Source organism: Phoxinus phoxinus (assembly GCF_949152265.1).
Source record: "Phoxinus phoxinus genome assembly, chromosome: 5".
Classification (NCBI taxonomy): domain Eukaryota; kingdom Metazoa; phylum Chordata; class Actinopteri; order Cypriniformes; family Leuciscidae; genus Phoxinus; species Phoxinus phoxinus.
Window position 1 is genome coordinate 20,734,628 of NC_136880.1, and position 18,677 is coordinate 20,753,304.

Here is an 18,677-nt window from a genome sequence, read left to right on the forward strand (position 1 = left end):
CATATTTCTTACCACACGTATAATACATAACACCGTAATAAAACATACACAATAAAGAATAAAAAAACATGACAAACAAACAATTTCAGGTGTACCAAGGAATATGCAAATATTATAATACATTTTATATCTGCAAGTTATAATGCATCATAATGTACATTATGAATACCTCTATAATGCATTATATAGGCTTTAAGTAAAGTGTACCAATATTTCAGGAACCTGTTACTTATTGTGATCATTGTTTTCTTTAAAACAAACAAACAAATAAATAAATAAATACACAGTTTTTGTAGCCTAGTGTATTATTTACACAGTTTTTATTAATAATAGCACATTTAGCTATTGGTTCCGAGCAAAGCTTCCTGGTTCCGACTGTTGGTCCCTGTATTGGAATGCTATGTGCTGCTGTTTTGTTTGGGTGACAGGACCACAGCTGCATTGTCCTGTTGAAGGAACAGACATAATCATGTAATGCTGACCAGATTTAATGAGTGATTCTTAGAGATAATCTAAAGACATATTGCTTCTACCATTTCAATATGAGGATTCCATGAATTGAAAAGGATATGTAACTCATCCCAGATTAAATAATTAAAATGTGTAATTGTTTAAATCTAAGTAAAATTGAGAGAAAGGAGGGACTAACCAAAGCTCTCTAGCTCTTTGAGATCTAATCAAAGATCCTGGAGGGCATAGGGGCTCCCTGGGTGAAAGAGACTGGTGCATTTTGTAAATTCTCCCTCAGATGCTCAGCAAGCCTCCGTTTTGCTTTTAATATTTTCTGGATGGGCAATGTTACTGACTCGGCCGGCACTGCCGCTGCCTGTGGAGACCTGGCAGGCACTGCTGCTTCTTGTGGGGTCCTGACATGCACAGGCGCTCCTATTGGGGTACTGTTGGGTAAATGTGCATCAAGTGGGGACTTTAGTAAGCATGGGTGCTACCTGAATGGAAAAGGGTTTAGGCTTCTGCTGCAGCAGCTCCTTCCTCAGCAACTCCGGGATCTTCAGAGGTCTCCTTTCTGGGATCTTGTCAGGGGGGATACCCTGAGCACCCACTGCGCAACAGACAGGCGCACCCTTTAGAGAAGAGGCTATGGGCTTCTGCATCTCCTGCCTCGGTGGCTCAGGAATCTTACGTTTTTTTCTTCTCTTGGATCTTGTTGGGCACATGTGCACCCTGTGGGGAACAGACAGTTGTTCTCTGAAGAGAATAGGCTCGCGGCTTCTGCTGCTGTAGCGCCTGCCTCTGCGGCTCACGGATCTTTAGATTTTGCCTATCTGGAACCTTGTCTGGCATGGGTGCTCCATTTGGGGAACATGTGAGCACCTTTGAGGGCGGCACAGGTGCTCTCTGTGAAGACTTGGCGGGCAAATGTGTTTCTTGCATGGACACAGAAAGCATGGCTGCTCCCTGTGCAAGAGGCATTTTGCAGATGCTTAATCAGATGCCCAGGGATCCTAAGTTTCCCTCTTTGTTGGGAACCAAGCAGGCACGTGTGCTCCCTGTGGAGACTTGGCAACCAAAGCTGCTCCCTGTGTCTTTTTCAGCTTCTGCTTTCTTCGCTGCTTGCTGGTCTTCAATGATGCACATGGGAAGCCTGAGTGTGTGTGTGGCCTTCTCAGAAGCATCCCTGAATACCAGGGATGAGGTGAGTTTCCCCATCTCAGGACCAACAGGCACAGAACGTGATGGGCACTGGTGCTCCTTGTGTGGACCCATCAGGCATGGATACTCCCTGAGTCTTCTTCTGCCTCCACTGCTTCTTGGACTTCAGTGTTGCATCTGAGAAGCCTGAGTGCGGAGACTGAGCATTCTCAGATGAATCCCTGAAGACCAGGCATGTGGGGCATGAAGTGTCACCTTACTCCACTGTTCCCCACCACTGCCATGAGGTAGGGTCCTCCATATGCATGCTCCACAGATATGGGGCAGGAAACCTCCATTATTGCCCACCACCGCCCCGCAGCAAAGCCCATGACGAGCTCATCTGATAGTTCAGGAGCACTGCTCTGTGCTCTCATGAATATAAGTGGGCATGGTTGACAGTCATATTGATGTTGGATTTGATGGTGAAAGATGATCATAAGAAGTGATATACAATACTGCCTTTGTGCAATCTATATATAAAAAACACTGTTAAAGAAAGATAAAAGGAAGTGATGAGTCGAGTTAACATATATGGTTGTCTTAGTTTTCTAAAAAATATATATTTTTAAATTGTATGCCTTTTACAGAAGAGGCAAGGGAGGCCGAGAACCTCCTTAAAATGTATTCAAAATTAAACATGAAGTGAAGTTTTGTATTTATCAGTTTATCTACTAATGTGTCAGATGAATATCAAGTAAAAGTATAGGCCTATATCTATCATTCCCGGTAGTCCAAGCTTATTTTACTGACTGCACAAATAGAAGATGATGACAACAATACCTGCTCCACTTATTATTAAACTGACCAACATGAATAGATATTAAAATAAACGTTGTTTGCATCTGTCCATAATGTGGCCTTTAAAGACATAAGAAAGCCAAAATAAAAGCTCCTTTTGCATGTGTAACCAGTCATGGCCAGAGGTAACCATTTAGCTGATTAAGGCCAATCAGCTTACAGTATCACTTCAATGTGTCCATGGTGGATGGAGATCTGCTATTTGTTTGTAAATAAAATCTAAAGAATCTCAAAGAGATTGAATGGCAGGTCCATGTAAAAATTTCTCATAATAAAGGAGTGTTGGAGGGAGTTTCTCGTCAAGATAGCGCCTATTTATGAATATTTAAAATGGTCATAGTCTGTATTTTCCAGGCGTGTTTCCAGATTTTCATGTTGGCACAGTTTGTTGCATTCATTTACTAAAAAATTGTGATGTGGGGTTGTTTTAACCCAAATCTGGGTCAAATATGGACAAACCCAGCCGTTGGGTTAAATTTTTTCATAAAAAAAATGTTAACCCAACGGTTGGGTTCGTCCATATTTGACCCATATTTGGGTTAAAACAACCCAGCATTTTTTAGGGTACAACGAGCTAAAGGCGCACCGCGGCACCAGGGTAAAAGGCACATTTGAATTTATTTTATTTTTAAACCACTAAATTCAGCTGAGCACTTTTCTTTAATAATAATAATAATTCATTACATTTATATAGCGCTTTTCTCGGCACTCAAAGAGCTTTACCAGAGAATGTCTAATAAGGGGAGAAGTTTCACTCTCGCTACACTTCCGGCTTCTGACTGGTTACAGTTCCACTCTGATTCTGATTATGAGGGCGCTCACAGGACGAGTGCAGAACGAATGGAGGTCTATGGAGCTATACCCCTAAAAATCCATGTCACATGTCTGTCCTGTCTGGTGATGCACATGGGTGTTTTGTTATTTTGGGGCCATGTGCTCTTGTCATTGTCTGGTCCCTCCCCCTTGTTATCTAATTATTGGTTTATTTGTTCCACCTGCCTTCCCTCGTTACTCTCTTTGTTTGCCTTCCTATTTAGTCTCCCTGTGTTAGCTGTCCTGTGCTCGTTCGTTGTTAATGTTACCTGGGTGTTTAGTTGTGTGTTGTTCTGTGCCTGCCATTATCATGTTCTTGGATTTAGTCATTAGTTCATGGGACCTGGTTTTCCTTTGTTTGTTTGTTTGATTTATGTTTTACTTAATTAAACACTACTTCACTTCCGCACTTGAGTCCTCACTCCATCCTCCACAACCCACCCGTGACAGAACGAACGAGCCATTTTGAGGACTCAGCGGAAGGAGAGACTAGAAGCCATGATGTCTGGTTCCAGCAGTAGAGGGGTTCGTATTCCTTCCGCTACTACCCAGGAGGGAAGGAGAGGAGGATCTGGGCCTCCTATGACATTATTTGAGCTCTTCGTCATAGGTGCTCGAAAGACTGCAGAGATGAGGGCTGCCAGAGGTCAAGTTGGAGGAATAGGGTATACTGTTGACAGCTTCCCGGAACCACGTTCTACCAACACCAGGGAGACCTGGCCATCTGGCAGAGAAAATTTTGAGGGGACCCGCCTCGCCAGATTCTCTGGAACACGTGGAGGTCGGAGGAGAGGAGATGGTCGAGAGGAATCTCGACGCCATTCCCCGCTTCAACCTGGATTGATCCCAGAACCAGTGGTCTTAAGTCCGGTGCTCCCTAGCCCGGTGGTCCAGGAGGACTCAACACCGGCTGGTAGAGAGCAGTCTACGCTCTCTGTCCTTACGCCAGTGGTGACCGACGAGATGGCTATACCTCCGCGTGGTCGGAGGCGGAGGAGGAAGAGAGCTGTCCGGTCATCGGGTCCAGTGGATCCTGAGATCATTCCTGAGTCGGAGCCAGTGTCTGCTGTTCCTGAGTCGGAGCCAGTGTCTGCTGTTCCTGAGTCGGAGCCAGTGTCTGCTGTTCCTGAGTCGGAGCCAGTGTCTGCTGTTCCTGAGTCGGAGCCAGTGTCTGCTGTTCCTGAGTCGGAGCCAGTGTCTGCTGTTCCTGAGTCGGAGCCAGTGTCTGCTGTTCCTGAGTCGGAGCCAGTGTCTGCTGTTCCTGAGTCGGAGCCAGTGTCTGCTGTTCCTGAGTCGGAGCCAGTGTCTGCTGTTCCTGAGTCGGAGCCAGTGTCTGCTGTTCCTGAGTCGGAGCCAGTGTCTGCTGTTCCTGAGTCGGAGCCAGTGTCTGCTGTTCCTGAGTCGGAGCCAGTGTCTGCTGTTCCTGAGTCGGAGCCAGTGTCTGCTGTTCCTGAGTCGGAGCCAGTGTCTGCTGTTCCGATTTCGGTGGTCCGGAGACGGAGGAGGAGAAGGAGAGGAACCTCTTCATCGGGTCGTCTGGTGGGTTCTAACCCAGAGACTAGCCTGGAGGTAACTGCCATCCCTGCCGTGCCGCCCGAGCTGCTCGCCCTGCCGGCGCCGCCCGAGCTGCTCGCCCTGCCGGCCCCGCCCGAGCTGCTCGCCCTGCCGGCCCCGCCCGAGCTGCTCGCCCTGCCGGCCCCGCCCGAGCTGCTCGCCCTGCCGGCCCCGCCCGAGCTGCTCGCCCTGCCGGCCCCGCCCGAGCTGCTCGCCCTGCCGGCCCCGCCCGAGCTGCTCGCCCTGCCGGCCCCGCCCGAGCTGCTCGCCCTGCCGGCCCCGCCCGAGCTGCTCGCCCTGCCGGCCCCGCCCGAGCTGCTCGCCCTGCCGGCCCCGCCCGAGCTGCTCGCCCTGCCGGCCCCGCCCGAGCTGCTCGCCCTGCCGGCCCCGCCCGAGCTGCTCGCCCTGCCGGCCCCGCCCGAGCTGCTCGCCCTGCCGGCCCCGCCCGAGCTGCTCGCCCTGCCGGGACCGTCCCAGTTGCTCGCCCTGGTTCCTGAGCCGGTGTCTGAGCCGCTGTCTGTTGCTGTTCCTGAGCCGGTGTCTGAGCCGCTGTCTGTTGCTGTTCCTGAGCCGGTGGTGTCTGTTGCTGTTCCTGAGCCGGTGGTGCCTGTTGCAGTTCCTGAGCCGGTGGTGCCTGTTGCAGTTCCTGAGCCGGTGGTGCCTGTTGCAGTTCCTGAGCCGGTGGTGCCTGTTGCAGTTCCTGAGCCGGTGGTGCCTGTTGCAGTTCCTGAGCCGGTGGTGCCTGTTGCAGTTCCTGATCCGGTGGTGTCTGTTGCTGTTCCTGAGCCGGTGGTGTCTGTTCCAGTTCCTGAGCCGGTGGTGTCTGTTGCAGTTCCTGAGCCGGTGGTGTCTGTTCCAGTTCCTGAGCCGGTGGTGTCTGTTGCAGTTCCTGAGCCGGTGGTGTCTGTTGCTGTTCCTGAGCCGGTGTCTTTTGCTGTTCCTGAGCCGGTTGCTGTTGTTGTTCCTGAGCCGGTGGTGTCTGTTGCTGTTGCAGTTCCTGAGCCGGTGGTGTCTGTGACTGTTCCTGAGCAAGGGTCTATTCCTGTTCCGCTTGGGTCTTCACCGCCATGGCTGCCCGAGTGGTCGTCTTCACCCTGTTCGCCTCCGCCCTGGCCGCCAGATGGACTGTCATCTCCGCCCTGGCCGCCAGATGGACTGTCGTCTTCGCCCTGGCCGCCCGAGGGGTCTTCACCGCCCTGGCCGCCCGAGGGGTCTTTACCGCCCTGGCCGCCCGAGGGGTCTTCACCGCCCTGGCCGCCCGAGGGGTCTTCACCGCCCTGGCCGCCCGAGGGGTCTTCACCGCCCTGGCCGCCCGAGGGGTCTTCACCGCCCTGGCCGCCCGAGGGGTCTTCACCGCCCTGGCCGCCCGAGGGGTCTTCACCGCCCTGGCCGCCCGATGAACTGTCCGCTTCGCCTTGGCCGCCTGATGAACTGTCCGCGTCGCCTGTCCCTTCCGTCCCGCCCTGGTCTGTCCCTCCCGTCCCGCCCCGGTCTTATGGAGCGTCTGGTAGCCGCTCCGTAGGGAGGGGGTAATGTCACATGTCTGTCCTGTCTGGTGATGCACATGGGTGTTTTGTTATTTTGGGGCCATGTGCTCTTGTCATTGTCTGGTCCCTCCCCCTTGTTATCTAATTATTGGTTTATTTGTTCCACCTGCCTTCCCTCGTTACTCTCTTTGTTTGCCTTCCTATTTAGTCTCCCTGTGTTAGCTGTCCTGTGCTCGTTCGTTGTTAATGTTACCTGGGTGTTTAGTTGTGTGTTGTTCTGTGCCTGCCATTATCATGTTCTTGGATTTAGTCATTAGTTCATGGGACCTGGTTTTCCTTTGTTTGTTTGTTTGATTTATGTTTTACTTAATTAAACACTACTTCACTTCCGCACTTGAGTCCTCACTCCATCCTCCACAACCCACCCGTGACAATCCACTTTTCTCAGGATATACTTTTTTGTCTAGTAATTTGAATGTTGTATTCGAAAGGAGATGCAAAGAAATTACACATGGCTGGGTGTTAGATTTTTTTAGAGTCACTTATTTGCTTTAAAAAGTCTTTTAAAAAATGTCAATGACGACATACATCGTACGACCAGAGATACTGCTTTATCCTTCAGTCACTTTGTTGCTTTCGCGCTCTGCACTTTCTTTTCTCTCAAGTCATCGACAACACAGCTGACACAGGTAAATACACGTGCTAGAAGAGTTATTGCTAAGACATTCTGGTCCTGCTTCGGATGCCACGATGCCATCAAGCGGTATCTCTGGTCGTAATCAGTCCTTCACTGACCAATCAGTGTTCATTAGCATTATGCTAGCGTGTTATGGGCAACAACAACTCAACCTGTAAGAAATCGAAAGGAGTCAAAGGACATAAGTACTCGTTCATTCAACTTTCAACTTATAACCCATGTTGAACTTGCAAAACCTACAATCAAATTTGAGATTTCTCAATGGCAATCGGGTAAAAGAGAAAAAATAATGCCGTCTAGCTCCATAGACTCCCATTCATTTGGGTGGAACTCTGGTGGAACTACAACCAAAATTCGGTACAATAGGACTTAATTCGCCATTGGCTAAGCCACGCCCTAGAATGTAGATTGACCAATCACAGCGCAGCCAAGAACGAGCTCCCACAGAGGGTCCGACACTTTTTCACGGCGCTCCATTGACTTCAACGCAGGCGGCTCATATTTTTGGTCTCGGCAGGCTATTACGTCGTCGTTTTATTAAAAATATGGTTAAACGTTGTGCCTGGGGCATTTGTAACACAGATACGCATTTCCCAGAGAGGTTGGAGGGGGTGTCCGTTTTTTCCTTAAATACTGACAAGTTAAATACTGACAAGTGTCGTCTTTGGATTAAACTGTGTGGACGTCCTCAGTCAGCGAAACCCCTCAAGGATCAACAAGCTCACTTTTGCTCTAAGATACATTTAGCTTTTAACCTTACTGTGAAGTTATACTAGTTAGACAGTTTTATGCTGTTTAGGTTATGATTTCGGTTCTCTGCCCTAATTGTTGACACGCTAGCACACGCTGCTAATAAATACAACTTTATACTCGCGTAGTCCGTTTGCTTTGTAAATAATAACGATTATAGAAGTGAATAGAGACCTACCCAGCTTTGTATGAACAGTGTTTCTCCTGATATTGTTAGTCACAGCCTCCGTCTCGATTAGGATATGCGGTGGTTCAGTTTTTGACTGTGACCGTTATGCTTTTGTTTTGCCTCTATTTGGATGCCTTGTTGTTGCTTGCGTTTCACCCGTATGTCTTGAATATAGCCTTCGAACGCACACTGCAGCCCCTTCTGCCTACTTCTATCGACACTTTATTTGCTGCTTTATAAAAGTTTGATAACATTTCAGCAGGAAGAGCCGTCACAGCATAAGCCATGTTGATACCAAACCAGAACCCAGATGAAGTTGTCGGAGGTAGCAACAGTAACTAAGGGGGGCGGGGCTTAGCCAAAGGTGAATAGGGAGTGGGCAGGCTCTCCGTAGACGGGCTCTGGCTTTACATAGAAGGGGGAATCTCCTCAACCACCACCAATGTGCAGGATCCACCTGGATGATGCGACGGCAGTCATATTGCGCCAGAACGCCCACCACACACCAGCTTACTGGTGGAGAAATGCGTCAATAGAGCCGCCATCATGGAACAGGGGAGCCCCTCCTCATTTATTGCAACTACATTTCATATTTTTCTCATTAGACAACCAGACTAACGAGTGGCTCGACATAACCCGTACCGGGGAAGAACTAGCGCTATAGACAGTTTTCTTCAGTAAATTCACCTTTGCATAAGCTTGGTATGGCAGGGTAAATGACGGCTGTTAGCATGGTCTCCCTCGCCCAGTAAGTTAAAAAAATATATATAAATTAAATATTTTAAACACTAATACTAAAAGGAAAGAATAATGCCTAGCTAACGTTCACGCATGAATGTCATTCCGACTGACAACCGAAGAACAGAGAACAACAGATATATTAAAATACATACTCTTCTGGGTTTAATGATGAAGGCCTGTGTGTTTTATTAAAATGTATTAGCATATAATTTATATCTATAGGATGCGCGCTTGTGCGAGAGACACGTGCGCGCGCTTACATCGTTGTAAACCGCATTTTATAGCCTATTCAGAAATAGTGTTAAAGACCGGTAAATAAAATACAAAATTAACATTATAAACACTATATAACATATAGGCTATGCATATTTTACTTCCCCTTTGCCTACTGTAGCATGTCACTCCTTAAATGAAAGCAGCCTATTCAGAAAACAACAAGAATGAAAAATAAGTATAGCTAGGCTAGTGCAAGTATAATAAAAAAAATATAAATAGAAGCCTATAAAAATAGCATATTGTGCCATTTATTACAAACAACATTTAGCCTATTTTAACACCAAGCCTAAACGAATTTATTTGAATCTAAACTGAAACTGTTCCGACGTTGGATTCGCGCATCTCTCGGCCCAACGTTTCCATATTTGCAATGTAACATTTGGATGCTAACTATTAATGTAAAGAAGGCTTCGTACTTCAATCGAGTGAGTCCTAATAGACTACACGAAGGCTAAATCAGTATCTTCAAGGGAAATGAGTTTGGAATAATAGCAAGTTACTGTACAACAGCTAGGTGTTCTGACGGAACACCATACCCATCAGAATGGGATACCTTCGACAGAACACCGGCACAGCCTTATGTACAAAAGACGAATTAGATAAAGTAAGGCTATTTGTGTACATTTTGCCTTTTGCAAAATGCCTGGTGCCTTTTTCCCATGAGGAAAACAAAGTCATGACTATTCTCAGAACAAACATAAAACAGAACTACTGTATATCAAAGCTATTCACATGAGCGTGTTTAAGCTAGGGTTTATACTTTTATTAATTTGATGCGCGAGCTGCTACTCCACATAGGAAGAACAGACATGCCAATTAGTTACTGACCTGATGCAGACACACAGCTGATGCGGACTGATGTAGCTGTGAAGGCTGCAGTGCATCCTCTGAAGGCTGACCGTATTTGAAGGCCGATTGCGTCACGGCGGCGCGATGAAGGCTGTCCCAATTCAATTCTGCATCCTTCGAAGGCCGTATTCGAAGGCCGGTTGCGTCATCGCGGCGCGACAAAGGCACAAGGCACTTCGTTTCCCCGTGAAAGGAAGGATACATAAAAGGATCCTTATCGGCCTATCCTACCCCATAAGTCATTGCGGGACCGCATTTTTATTAAAAAAAAAATGGCGGCAGAGAGTTCGGTAGTGGAGGGGAAATTCCATGGGAAATTCACACTTAAATGTAAGTATCATGTTTTCATTTACTCAAATAGCTAGCGATACGAGTTAAAAGCCACAAGTTTTTATCGCTTATAAACTTCATCTTAACTCATTCGTCACCATTGCGTGTCAGGTGGTTTGAGGCAACATTTGTGCTAATATTAGTTTAATAATTGTTTCAGGGAGCAAGGAGCAGACAGCTCGATTTATTAAGTTGCGGTTCGAAAATGACCATTTCTTTACGGGGGCGAAAAACTCTGCCAGCGTGGCTTGGAGGTAAGACAACAACCTATTTGTTAAATGTGCACTAGTCTGTCTCACTTGTGTACTATAACTCACCCTATAAAGCCCACAACAAAAATAAAAGCAGTAGATAAGGCAATGGGGTTTCACGTTTATGTGTTTTTGTAGTGCTGTCATGCTAGCTACGTCTACAAAGGTTTTAACCAAATTTGAGTATCCAGAAATATGATTTCTGAAGTATTTTGTATGCATGTCCTGATGCGTCATATTTTGCAGTGGTAACAATGCACTAATGTTAAGATTGCACCCCTGTGTTAATATTTTTCATGTACCCTTTTCTGCTTTTTTAGAGCAATTCTGGAGAAAATGGGTCTGCTGGGGATGGTAACTCCCATACAGGCAAAAAAAAAATGGGACAACTTAAAAAGAAAATACAAAGTAAGAGAGTTAATACACACATCTTTGCTGAAATTTATCGTACTGTTGTTAACAAGACATGGTTAATTTGCTCTGCCTTAGGATTGCAAGTGTGGGACAGGTGAGGGTGTGAGTGGGAAACCCACTGCTAAAACTTGGCCCTGGTTTGTCCTCATGGATGAGGTGTTGGGACAGAGGCAGTGCACCAACCCCCCTGTCCTCATTGCCTCAATCCCTGAGGACAGACCAGGGCCGAGTTCAGCAGTGGGTGCCCACGGTGAGGAGGAGCCAGGGGCAGCACCACCAGCAGGACCAGCAGCACCAGAACCACCAGCAGGACCAGAACCACCAGCAGCACGGAGAAAGCGGTACTTTGAGGAGGAACTGCTTAATTTAATTAGAGAGGACATGGCACTGCAAAGGGAGGCAGAGGAGAGGAGAGCGCAGGAGAGCAGGGAGAGGATGGACAGGCTGTTTGCTCTTCTTGAGCGATTGGTGGAGAAGTAGTGTTTTATTTTATTTTTTGTAAAAGAGAAAACTAAGTTCTGTACAGTTTATTTTTGTAATCTAGTTAAATTAAGTGAGGTATTTAATGTTTTTTTAAAAAAGAGAAAACTAAGTTGTGTACAGTTAATTTATATGAGGTAATAAACATAATTTATGGTCAATTTCTGTGCATTTTTTTTTTTATGTAACTTGATGTGTTGGGATATGAAATTAAAAAAAATAGTTCTGGACATTGCTTATTTTTTTAATGATGTGCAATTAAAAAAAAAAAAAAACTTCAATACAATTTTTTTTTAAATAACATTTGTGAAAATGAAAATAAATAATTATATAGATAAAGAACGTTTTTATACTATTTACAACATAACTTTATGTATGTCATCTGACAAACAATGTAATTTAAATGAACCGTACACTAAACAGAAGAATTGAGCTGAGCAGGGAGACCCTGGTGGTGCTGCGGGACCTGGGTGGGCTCCACAATAGAGACCCTGGTAAGGCCTCTCCCGGTGGGAATCATCTAGGATGGTCTCCAGAGTGTTTGACTGCATATTTCCACTGTCCGCTGCATTGTCTAACAACAGGTTTGCAGGGCTGACTCAATTGACGGATCATTTCAAAAAGAGGGAAGAATAAAATAAATTAACTCGCAACCTCAAATCAAAGTGTAAAATATTTGATAAACATGCATTCGTTCAAATAAACACATTCAGTAAAGAAACGCCACTGTGTTGCTCGGAGACCCACGGCTCTGCTGTGGATTTGTTTGGAACTATTTTCGTTCGCCAAAAGATAGAATATTGTCTGAGTCTAAATGTAAGTCACCTCATTTCTTGTTTATGTCTTTTCACACGAATTAAGTTAGACACGTGCGAGCTGTTTTGTAGCCTAAATAAGAGATTCACTGTAAGTAGACAGCTCGAGTACAGAACTCGTTTACTTAATTGACAGCTTGATCGACAGCTTCAGTGATTATAAAGCCAGTTCCGTTTTCACACGATCAGGCTGAATTTCAGCCACTCATTCCTAAAGTTGGCATCCTTCCGAAGCATAGGCAGTTGTAACTTCTTGTAAGTGCTTCAGCTTTCCTTAATTTCAACCAAAACAGAGGCTGCACTGCTTCTGTGGGACCGTTTTACCCAGTGCTCGAATTGAGTTTTCACTGAACATTTGTTTCATGACAGAAAGCCAAAGAACAGTTATCCCTGCTGGATAAATCACAGATCTGAGGTCTTAAAGGAATAGTTCACTTCAAAATGTGGCAGTCTATGGCAGTCAATGGGGTCCATCAACTGTCTGGTTACCGACATTCTTCAAAATATCTTTTGTGTTCAGCAGAAGAAAGAAATTCATAAAGGTTTGAAACAACTAGTGTTATTTGAGTGCTTTACAAAGCTGAAGTCATCTAACATCCAGTCATTTTGTCTTCCATTTAAATCAAACGATACACTGACTGAACAAGGTCCAGAAACGCACACAGAGACAATATTTTGTACAAAAACCAATTATTGAACTTTATTAACATCAATGAGTTTTTTCCTGCAACATTTTTTATTCCAGTTTTCTTATTAACAAATAGAAAACAGACTGTGTATACAACAGATCGAACCTCTACAGCACTAATCATTCACAAGGTAAAAATGAACTTGCCAACATATTCTGAACGTATGGCCAGGTCTCCCTTTAACATGCCGGTTGTAATCGAGCAGGCATGAAATGACGTCGTCCTGTAGGAAGTGTTTTTAATTCGCGTTGTGCTGCCCCATCCCATCAGAGGAGACCGCCAAACACCCGGGGTGCGTAGATAATACAGTAGATATAACTTTTGTACCATGAATAGATTCACACACAGCAGTCTCTTGTGTAGTTTTCTCTTTGTTGGTATATCAAGAAAAGTCCAGGATTACGTTTTGAGAGAATTATGGACAATAGAGCAGAAGCTGTTTATATACTGTATCTATAATAGTATTTATATTTATTCATAATTATAAATTTATGTATATATATATTTCTGTATAAAAAGAAGAGTTGGATTAAACAGAGCTGACTCCCTCGGGGGAGTGGTTTATACTGTACAGGTTGCCAATGGCGATTGGTCTCATGTCAATACCAGGTCTTCAAATGTCACAGAGAAGCCGGGGGTGCGAGGGTCACTTTTCGCCAGGATTGCGTTCGGTTCCCGGTAACGTCCCTCACAGTGAACGCGCTCCAATCGGAAGGTTTATTCTTCACAAATCACATTTAACCCCTACTGAGTTCTGTACAGTGCTGATTTTATTTCCCCCTACCAAAACTTTTTCTTATTCAGTACCACTAACCAAAGGCATTTTTCTTTTATCATTGAGATACCATAGAGAGACAGAACATTAAAGGCTTCTCCAAAAGTGAACCCGCTCATTTTAGCCCAATAAGACCAATTATACATAACGAGAAAAAAATTAAATCATACAAAAATCATGTTACAAAGTCGAACCATCAGCAGCTTAGAGAACAGCGGTTCTCTCGTATTAGTATCAGAGGAACATGTTAAAAATACATGTTCTTGTGCTAAAATAACCTATTATAAAGAAAAGAAAACAGTACCAATTAAAGAAAAGGTAGACCCACGGAAAAGGCCGTTAAGACAAAAGATGTTAAAAGATGATTAAAAAACACAAATATTCTAAATAAGAATAATAACAATATTGTCATACTGGATTTTAAAAATAATAATAAAATGATAATCATGATTTAAAAAAAAAGCAGGAAAAAGAAAGAAAGAATTAGTGCTACCAGTAGCCTTCGACTGTAGTGTGGGTTGGCGTACGCTAAAGAGAAACTAGAATATAGTTTTTTTTTAGATGGTGCTTCTTGAAAGAGAGTTGTCTATATTTCTTAAAGAAATCTCTCGGTGCCAGTCAATAACGGACTGCTGTGATTGGTTAACCAGCCGCTGGATAGCCTGCCCTTCCCACCCCCCCAGATCTCTGTACAGGATGGGGTGGGGGAACGGTGGCTCAGAAGGGACACTTGGTGCACTCCTGAAGAGTTGTACCAGAGGGCTGTGTTCCAGGAGTGGTTACGTTGCATAGTGATCGAAGCTCCCCAGGTACTCCAGAGCGGCTCTGTAGCACAGCTGGTACTGGTCCTGCAGGGGAAAACAGTGCGTCAGTGGGACAAGCCAATAACACAGAGTTATGGTGACAAACAGCTTACGCTCCATATCAATTCCTGCTGTAAATGATTTTTAGAGACACCACGCATGAAACGATCTCGACAGATACCACTGAAATAGGCGTCTTGAGAAATAACGCTAGGCTCTACAAACAACATTGGCATGTTAGCCAATCAGAGAACTTGGATGCGGTTGTTGAAGGAATGCTGTTATAATGCTCGGGCAGTAGGACAGTACCTCTGTCTGCACCATGGCAGGCCTTTGTGTGCGCAGGGTCTTAACCGTCTGGAACAGATCCACCACACCCTCATATCTCATCCTCTCCAGGACAATACTCAGAGTGATGAAAACACCCGTCCTGCCCACTCCAGCACTGAAAAACAACAGCACCTGTTACACAAGGGTGAAGGCTCCACGTGACGCATAACACTGCTGTCTTGAGTGGAATCACGTTAGGCTGTTACGGAAATTCTATAGAAAATATACAAGGTGTAGAAATGAAATGTAATAAACTAAACCAATTATTTATTACAATTTTTAAATAATCAATTAATTTAAATTATACAATTTAAAAATGTGTATGTAATTAATACATTTGAAAAAAATATTAAAAGAATGATCTATTATAATTACACATATTTTATTATTCATTAAATGACATGAAAATTGCAGATTCATGAATGTAAAATCAAATTAAAATTAAAAAAAAAAAATTGTACAAAGAAAAATAATAAAGAAATAGTTTATTAGTAGTGCTGTCAAATCGATTAATCCCGATTAACTGCATCTAACATAAAAGTTTGTTCATATAATATACAGGTGAAACTCGAAAAATTAGAATATCGTGCAAAAGTTGAAACTAACATATTATATGGACTCATTACATGCATATACATACATATTTCAAGCCTTTATTTGTAATAATGTTGATGATTATGGCTTACAGCTTATGAAAACCTTTTCACAATATTCAAATTTTGAATTTGGGGTTTTCATAAGCTGTAAGCCATACTCATGAAAATGATAACAAATAATGGCTTGAAATATCTCTTTGCATGTAATGAGTCTATATAATATATATTAGTTTCAAATTTTAAGCTGAATTCTTGAAATAAATGAACTTTTGCACCTGAGTTTCACCTGTATGTGTGTGTTTATATATATATATATATACTGTATAAATATAATATAAGACACGCATATATTATATGAACAAACTTATGTTAGATGTGATTAATCATGATTAACCGACTGACACCACTAATCATTACAGATTATTAAATTACAATAAGTATTTTAGTTTTAAATATTAATATAAAAAATCTTTAAAAAGAGAATGGATAAAAGATAAAAAGTAATAGTGAATAAGTAATTATTATTAAAAATGATTTATAATTAAACAAAAAATAATACAGTAATTTATTATGAAAATTACTAAATTGAATGATAGAATAAAACAATGTAAAATAATAATTTATTATTAAACTTATTACATTTTAGGTGACCGGTATATAACATATAAAAAAGCACATTACATTAAAAATAATAACAATTACAAATAATACAATTGAAAAGTGTAAAAGGTTTTAATTAGTTAAAATGTATACAAATACTTTGATTATGGTTTATTACAAATTATTAATTATTCATACAATTTAATGAAAAGTTAATTACATAAAATCTTTAAAAAAGTGAGAACCCTGCAAACAAATGCACTCAACAAATCCATATTTTCATTCAGACTTGTCCAATCACAGATCAGCATACCTGCAGTGCACAGTGATTGGTCCATCCTGCCCAAACTGCTCCTTGGTTTTATGAACTTGGCCAATGAAATCAATGAATCCCTCTCCGGTTTTTGGCACTCCCTGCTCTGGCCAATCAGTGAACTGGAACTGGCGAATGGTTCTGGATTGACCGTCCTGAAGGGAATGCAGGATTAGCGGTTTACTAGGCGGCTGGTCTCACCCTCACATACGCACACAACAGCTGGACACCTCCCAGTCAGACCGCGCACAGCAGGGAGCCTCTGTCCATATGCTCGGTTTATGACCGCGTGTGTATGCGTTTCAGCTACAAGCTTTTTCATAACCTTGCCGCTATTTATAGTCGGCAGAAAGCTCTAAAGTCGTAGGATGTGAGAGCGAAACATCCGCCGCCAGCAACAGATTGCTCACACACCCCAGCGGTGCCCTCAAGTACCACACTGAGTGACATTCATCTGAAAAAACAAACACAAACAATGCTCCTCTGGCAGATTCCTTCAGGTGATAGATGCACGTACCCTGGCATCTGTGACTTTGAACTCTCGCAGGATGTACTGGGGCATGTTGTATTCAGCCATGGGATCCACCACAAAGTACTGATAGCGGGCAGAGCGCTCTGCAGGCCAGTACTGATGGCACTTCTCCTGCAGGATGAGGGAAAACATTGGAATTGATCCCTGATTAAAACAGCAGGAAGCCAGTTAAAAGGAGGAACATGCTCTTACCCGTCCCATCTCTCGGAGTTTGGTCAGCATTACTACTATAGTGGAATTGTGCTCCCATAACATCCTCCAGAAGTCCTCTGTGGTCTCTGCTAGAGGGCCCTGAGTGGCAATATAGGCCTTCTGCTGTCTGTGCACACACACACACACACACATCTAATGAGACCTTGATGCAAAACAAGCAAATGTGCCAGAATGATCACATGACCTTGACAGTGGCTAGAAAACAGCCGTGCCTTGACTATATCTGAAATGGACTAGTAGATTTTTTTCTTAAAGGGATAGTTGACCCAAAAATGAAATTTATTTATATTTGTGTTCAGCAAAAGAAAGAAAAGTATACAGGTTTGGAAAAACTTGAATTTTAATTTTTGGGTGAAATATCCCTTTATTTTTTCTTTTCTAAATGGTTGTAGCTTTATTTTTTTTGCGGCAGTGCTTTCAAGAAAAGTCTCAGAAAAACATGTTTATTTTCACCCATAAAAATATACATAGTCTTTTTGAACAAGCAATACATAGTTATGTTATGATGATATAATATATAATATACATACACGTCATGCTTGTACTATGCATAGGTTTTTGCATATTTTTGTTGCATAGGAACAACAGTGTGACAGTGGAATAAATGTGATATGGATGCGACAAATGTAGTCACTATGGAGACTAATGCAGTGAGCATGTTTTGTTTTTTATTTGATTGTATGTTTTATCCATTATTGATGGTGTGTTATTCAAGTTAAAAACTAAAATAGAATAAATAGATAGAAATTAAAAGTTCCTGTCATCAAGAAGTTAGTTGTTAACATTGTATACATTTTTCCCCATTGTCGTACAGGGTTACTTCCAGGCAACATACAAAAATAGTGCACATTTTAATATTATATTATATACACTATACTATTGTTTATGTCTAATTTGCAGGTCTCAGTTTTTGTGAGGATTATGAAAGTTTTGACAATAAAAAGGTTTTAGTTTAGTCTCTTAATGGCTGCAATTGACATTCAGCTATTATATGTAATTTTTCTATAGAAAAATTACATATAAAATATCCTACCACCTGACAGATATCAATTAAAGGAGTTTTGTGAGAAATCACCTGTCTCTGTGACAGCCCTAAACTCAAAACACACGCACGCACACACACACGCCCTTTTTAGCCAATCAGAAATGCTCCCTGCCTATCAATCATCCTCCACATTTAGGTTCGCTGATACGTCTTTGGAGGGCGGGTTTCTGAGAGATGGCGTGTCATTGAAGGAATGGTGGTGGTCTAATTCAGCGGCTTGCAGAAGTTAGCAAAACATGTACTTCCATCATCTTTAAGAAACACCAATCCTATAATCTGTTGTTCTACCCATATGTCCAGTACACAGAGCTACGGTGTTGTATTAACATGACCACTGGGTGGCAGCAGCGTACTTCGCTCTGGCAGCTTGTACAATCAATGAGCACATGGCAAACACACCGCTGTCTCATACAAACAGTGCCACGGGTTAGCAACTAATGAAGGTGCTGCAGGCGAGGCAATAACATGGAACCGGGAGATTAAAGTCTGCTCGGGGCCTTGTTCCGACAAATAAAGAGACGGCAGAGAAGAAGAGAGGAGAGATGGGGAGAGACGAGCCAGAATGAAGAGCAAAGAAGAGCTAGAGACCCCCTCCCACCCTCCCACGGCCACTCATTCCAGAGCATACACACACACACAAGCACGTCGCTACGAACAACACACAGCAAACGTCAGGGACACACTGCCTTTGACAAAGCCGAATT

General features: G+C 43.4%; 3 protein-coding genes across 6 annotated transcripts in view; 1 reads left to right on the forward strand and 2 right to left on the reverse strand.

Moving 5' to 3' along the window:
• Positions 1 to 8,069, reverse strand: part of st3gal3b (ST3 beta-galactoside alpha-2,3-sialyltransferase 3b) — a 117,892-nt gene extending 109,823 nt beyond the window's left edge. For 2 of the 3 annotated variants that reach the window (XM_079612634.1, XM_079612633.1), the window contains exon 1: positions 7,931 to 8,068. The gene's annotated coding sequence lies outside the window, so the exon portion shown is untranslated. Of the gene's footprint in view, positions 1 to 7,930 lie in introns of all 3 variants that reach the window. The other variant, XM_079612632.1, reaches the window with a different exon arrangement.
• Positions 8,070 to 9,684: 1,615 nt separating this feature from the next.
• LOC306998968 (uncharacterized protein) lies at positions 9,685 to 11,262 on the forward strand (the record flags this gene model as incomplete). The annotated part of the gene is made up of 4 exons (XM_079613367.1): positions 9,685 to 10,117; positions 10,278 to 10,371; positions 10,689 to 10,776; positions 10,858 to 11,262. Exons 1-4 carry the CDS (start codon positions 10,060 to 10,062, stop codon positions 11,260 to 11,262), a joined length of 645 nt encoding a protein of 214 aa, XP_079469493.1. The 5' UTR covers positions 9,685 to 10,059.
• Positions 11,263 to 13,567: 2,305 nt separating this feature from the next.
• The window catches only part of ptprfb (protein tyrosine phosphatase receptor type Fb), a 129,058-nt gene continuing 123,948 nt past the window's right edge, over positions 13,568 to 18,677 (reverse strand). For both annotated transcript variants that reach the window (XM_079611809.1, XM_079611808.1), the window contains 5 exons: positions 16,908 to 17,034; positions 16,701 to 16,826; positions 16,184 to 16,338; positions 14,654 to 14,789; positions 13,568 to 14,389 (listed from right to left, as the gene is read on the reverse strand). In XM_079611809.1, the coding sequence (XP_079467935.1) occupies positions 14,321 to 14,389; positions 14,654 to 14,789; positions 16,184 to 16,338; positions 16,701 to 16,826; positions 16,908 to 17,034 (613 nt within the window). In that variant the 3' untranslated portion in view covers positions 13,568 to 14,320. The remainder of the gene's footprint in view (positions 14,390 to 14,653; positions 14,790 to 16,183; positions 16,339 to 16,700; positions 16,827 to 16,907; positions 17,035 to 18,677) is intronic.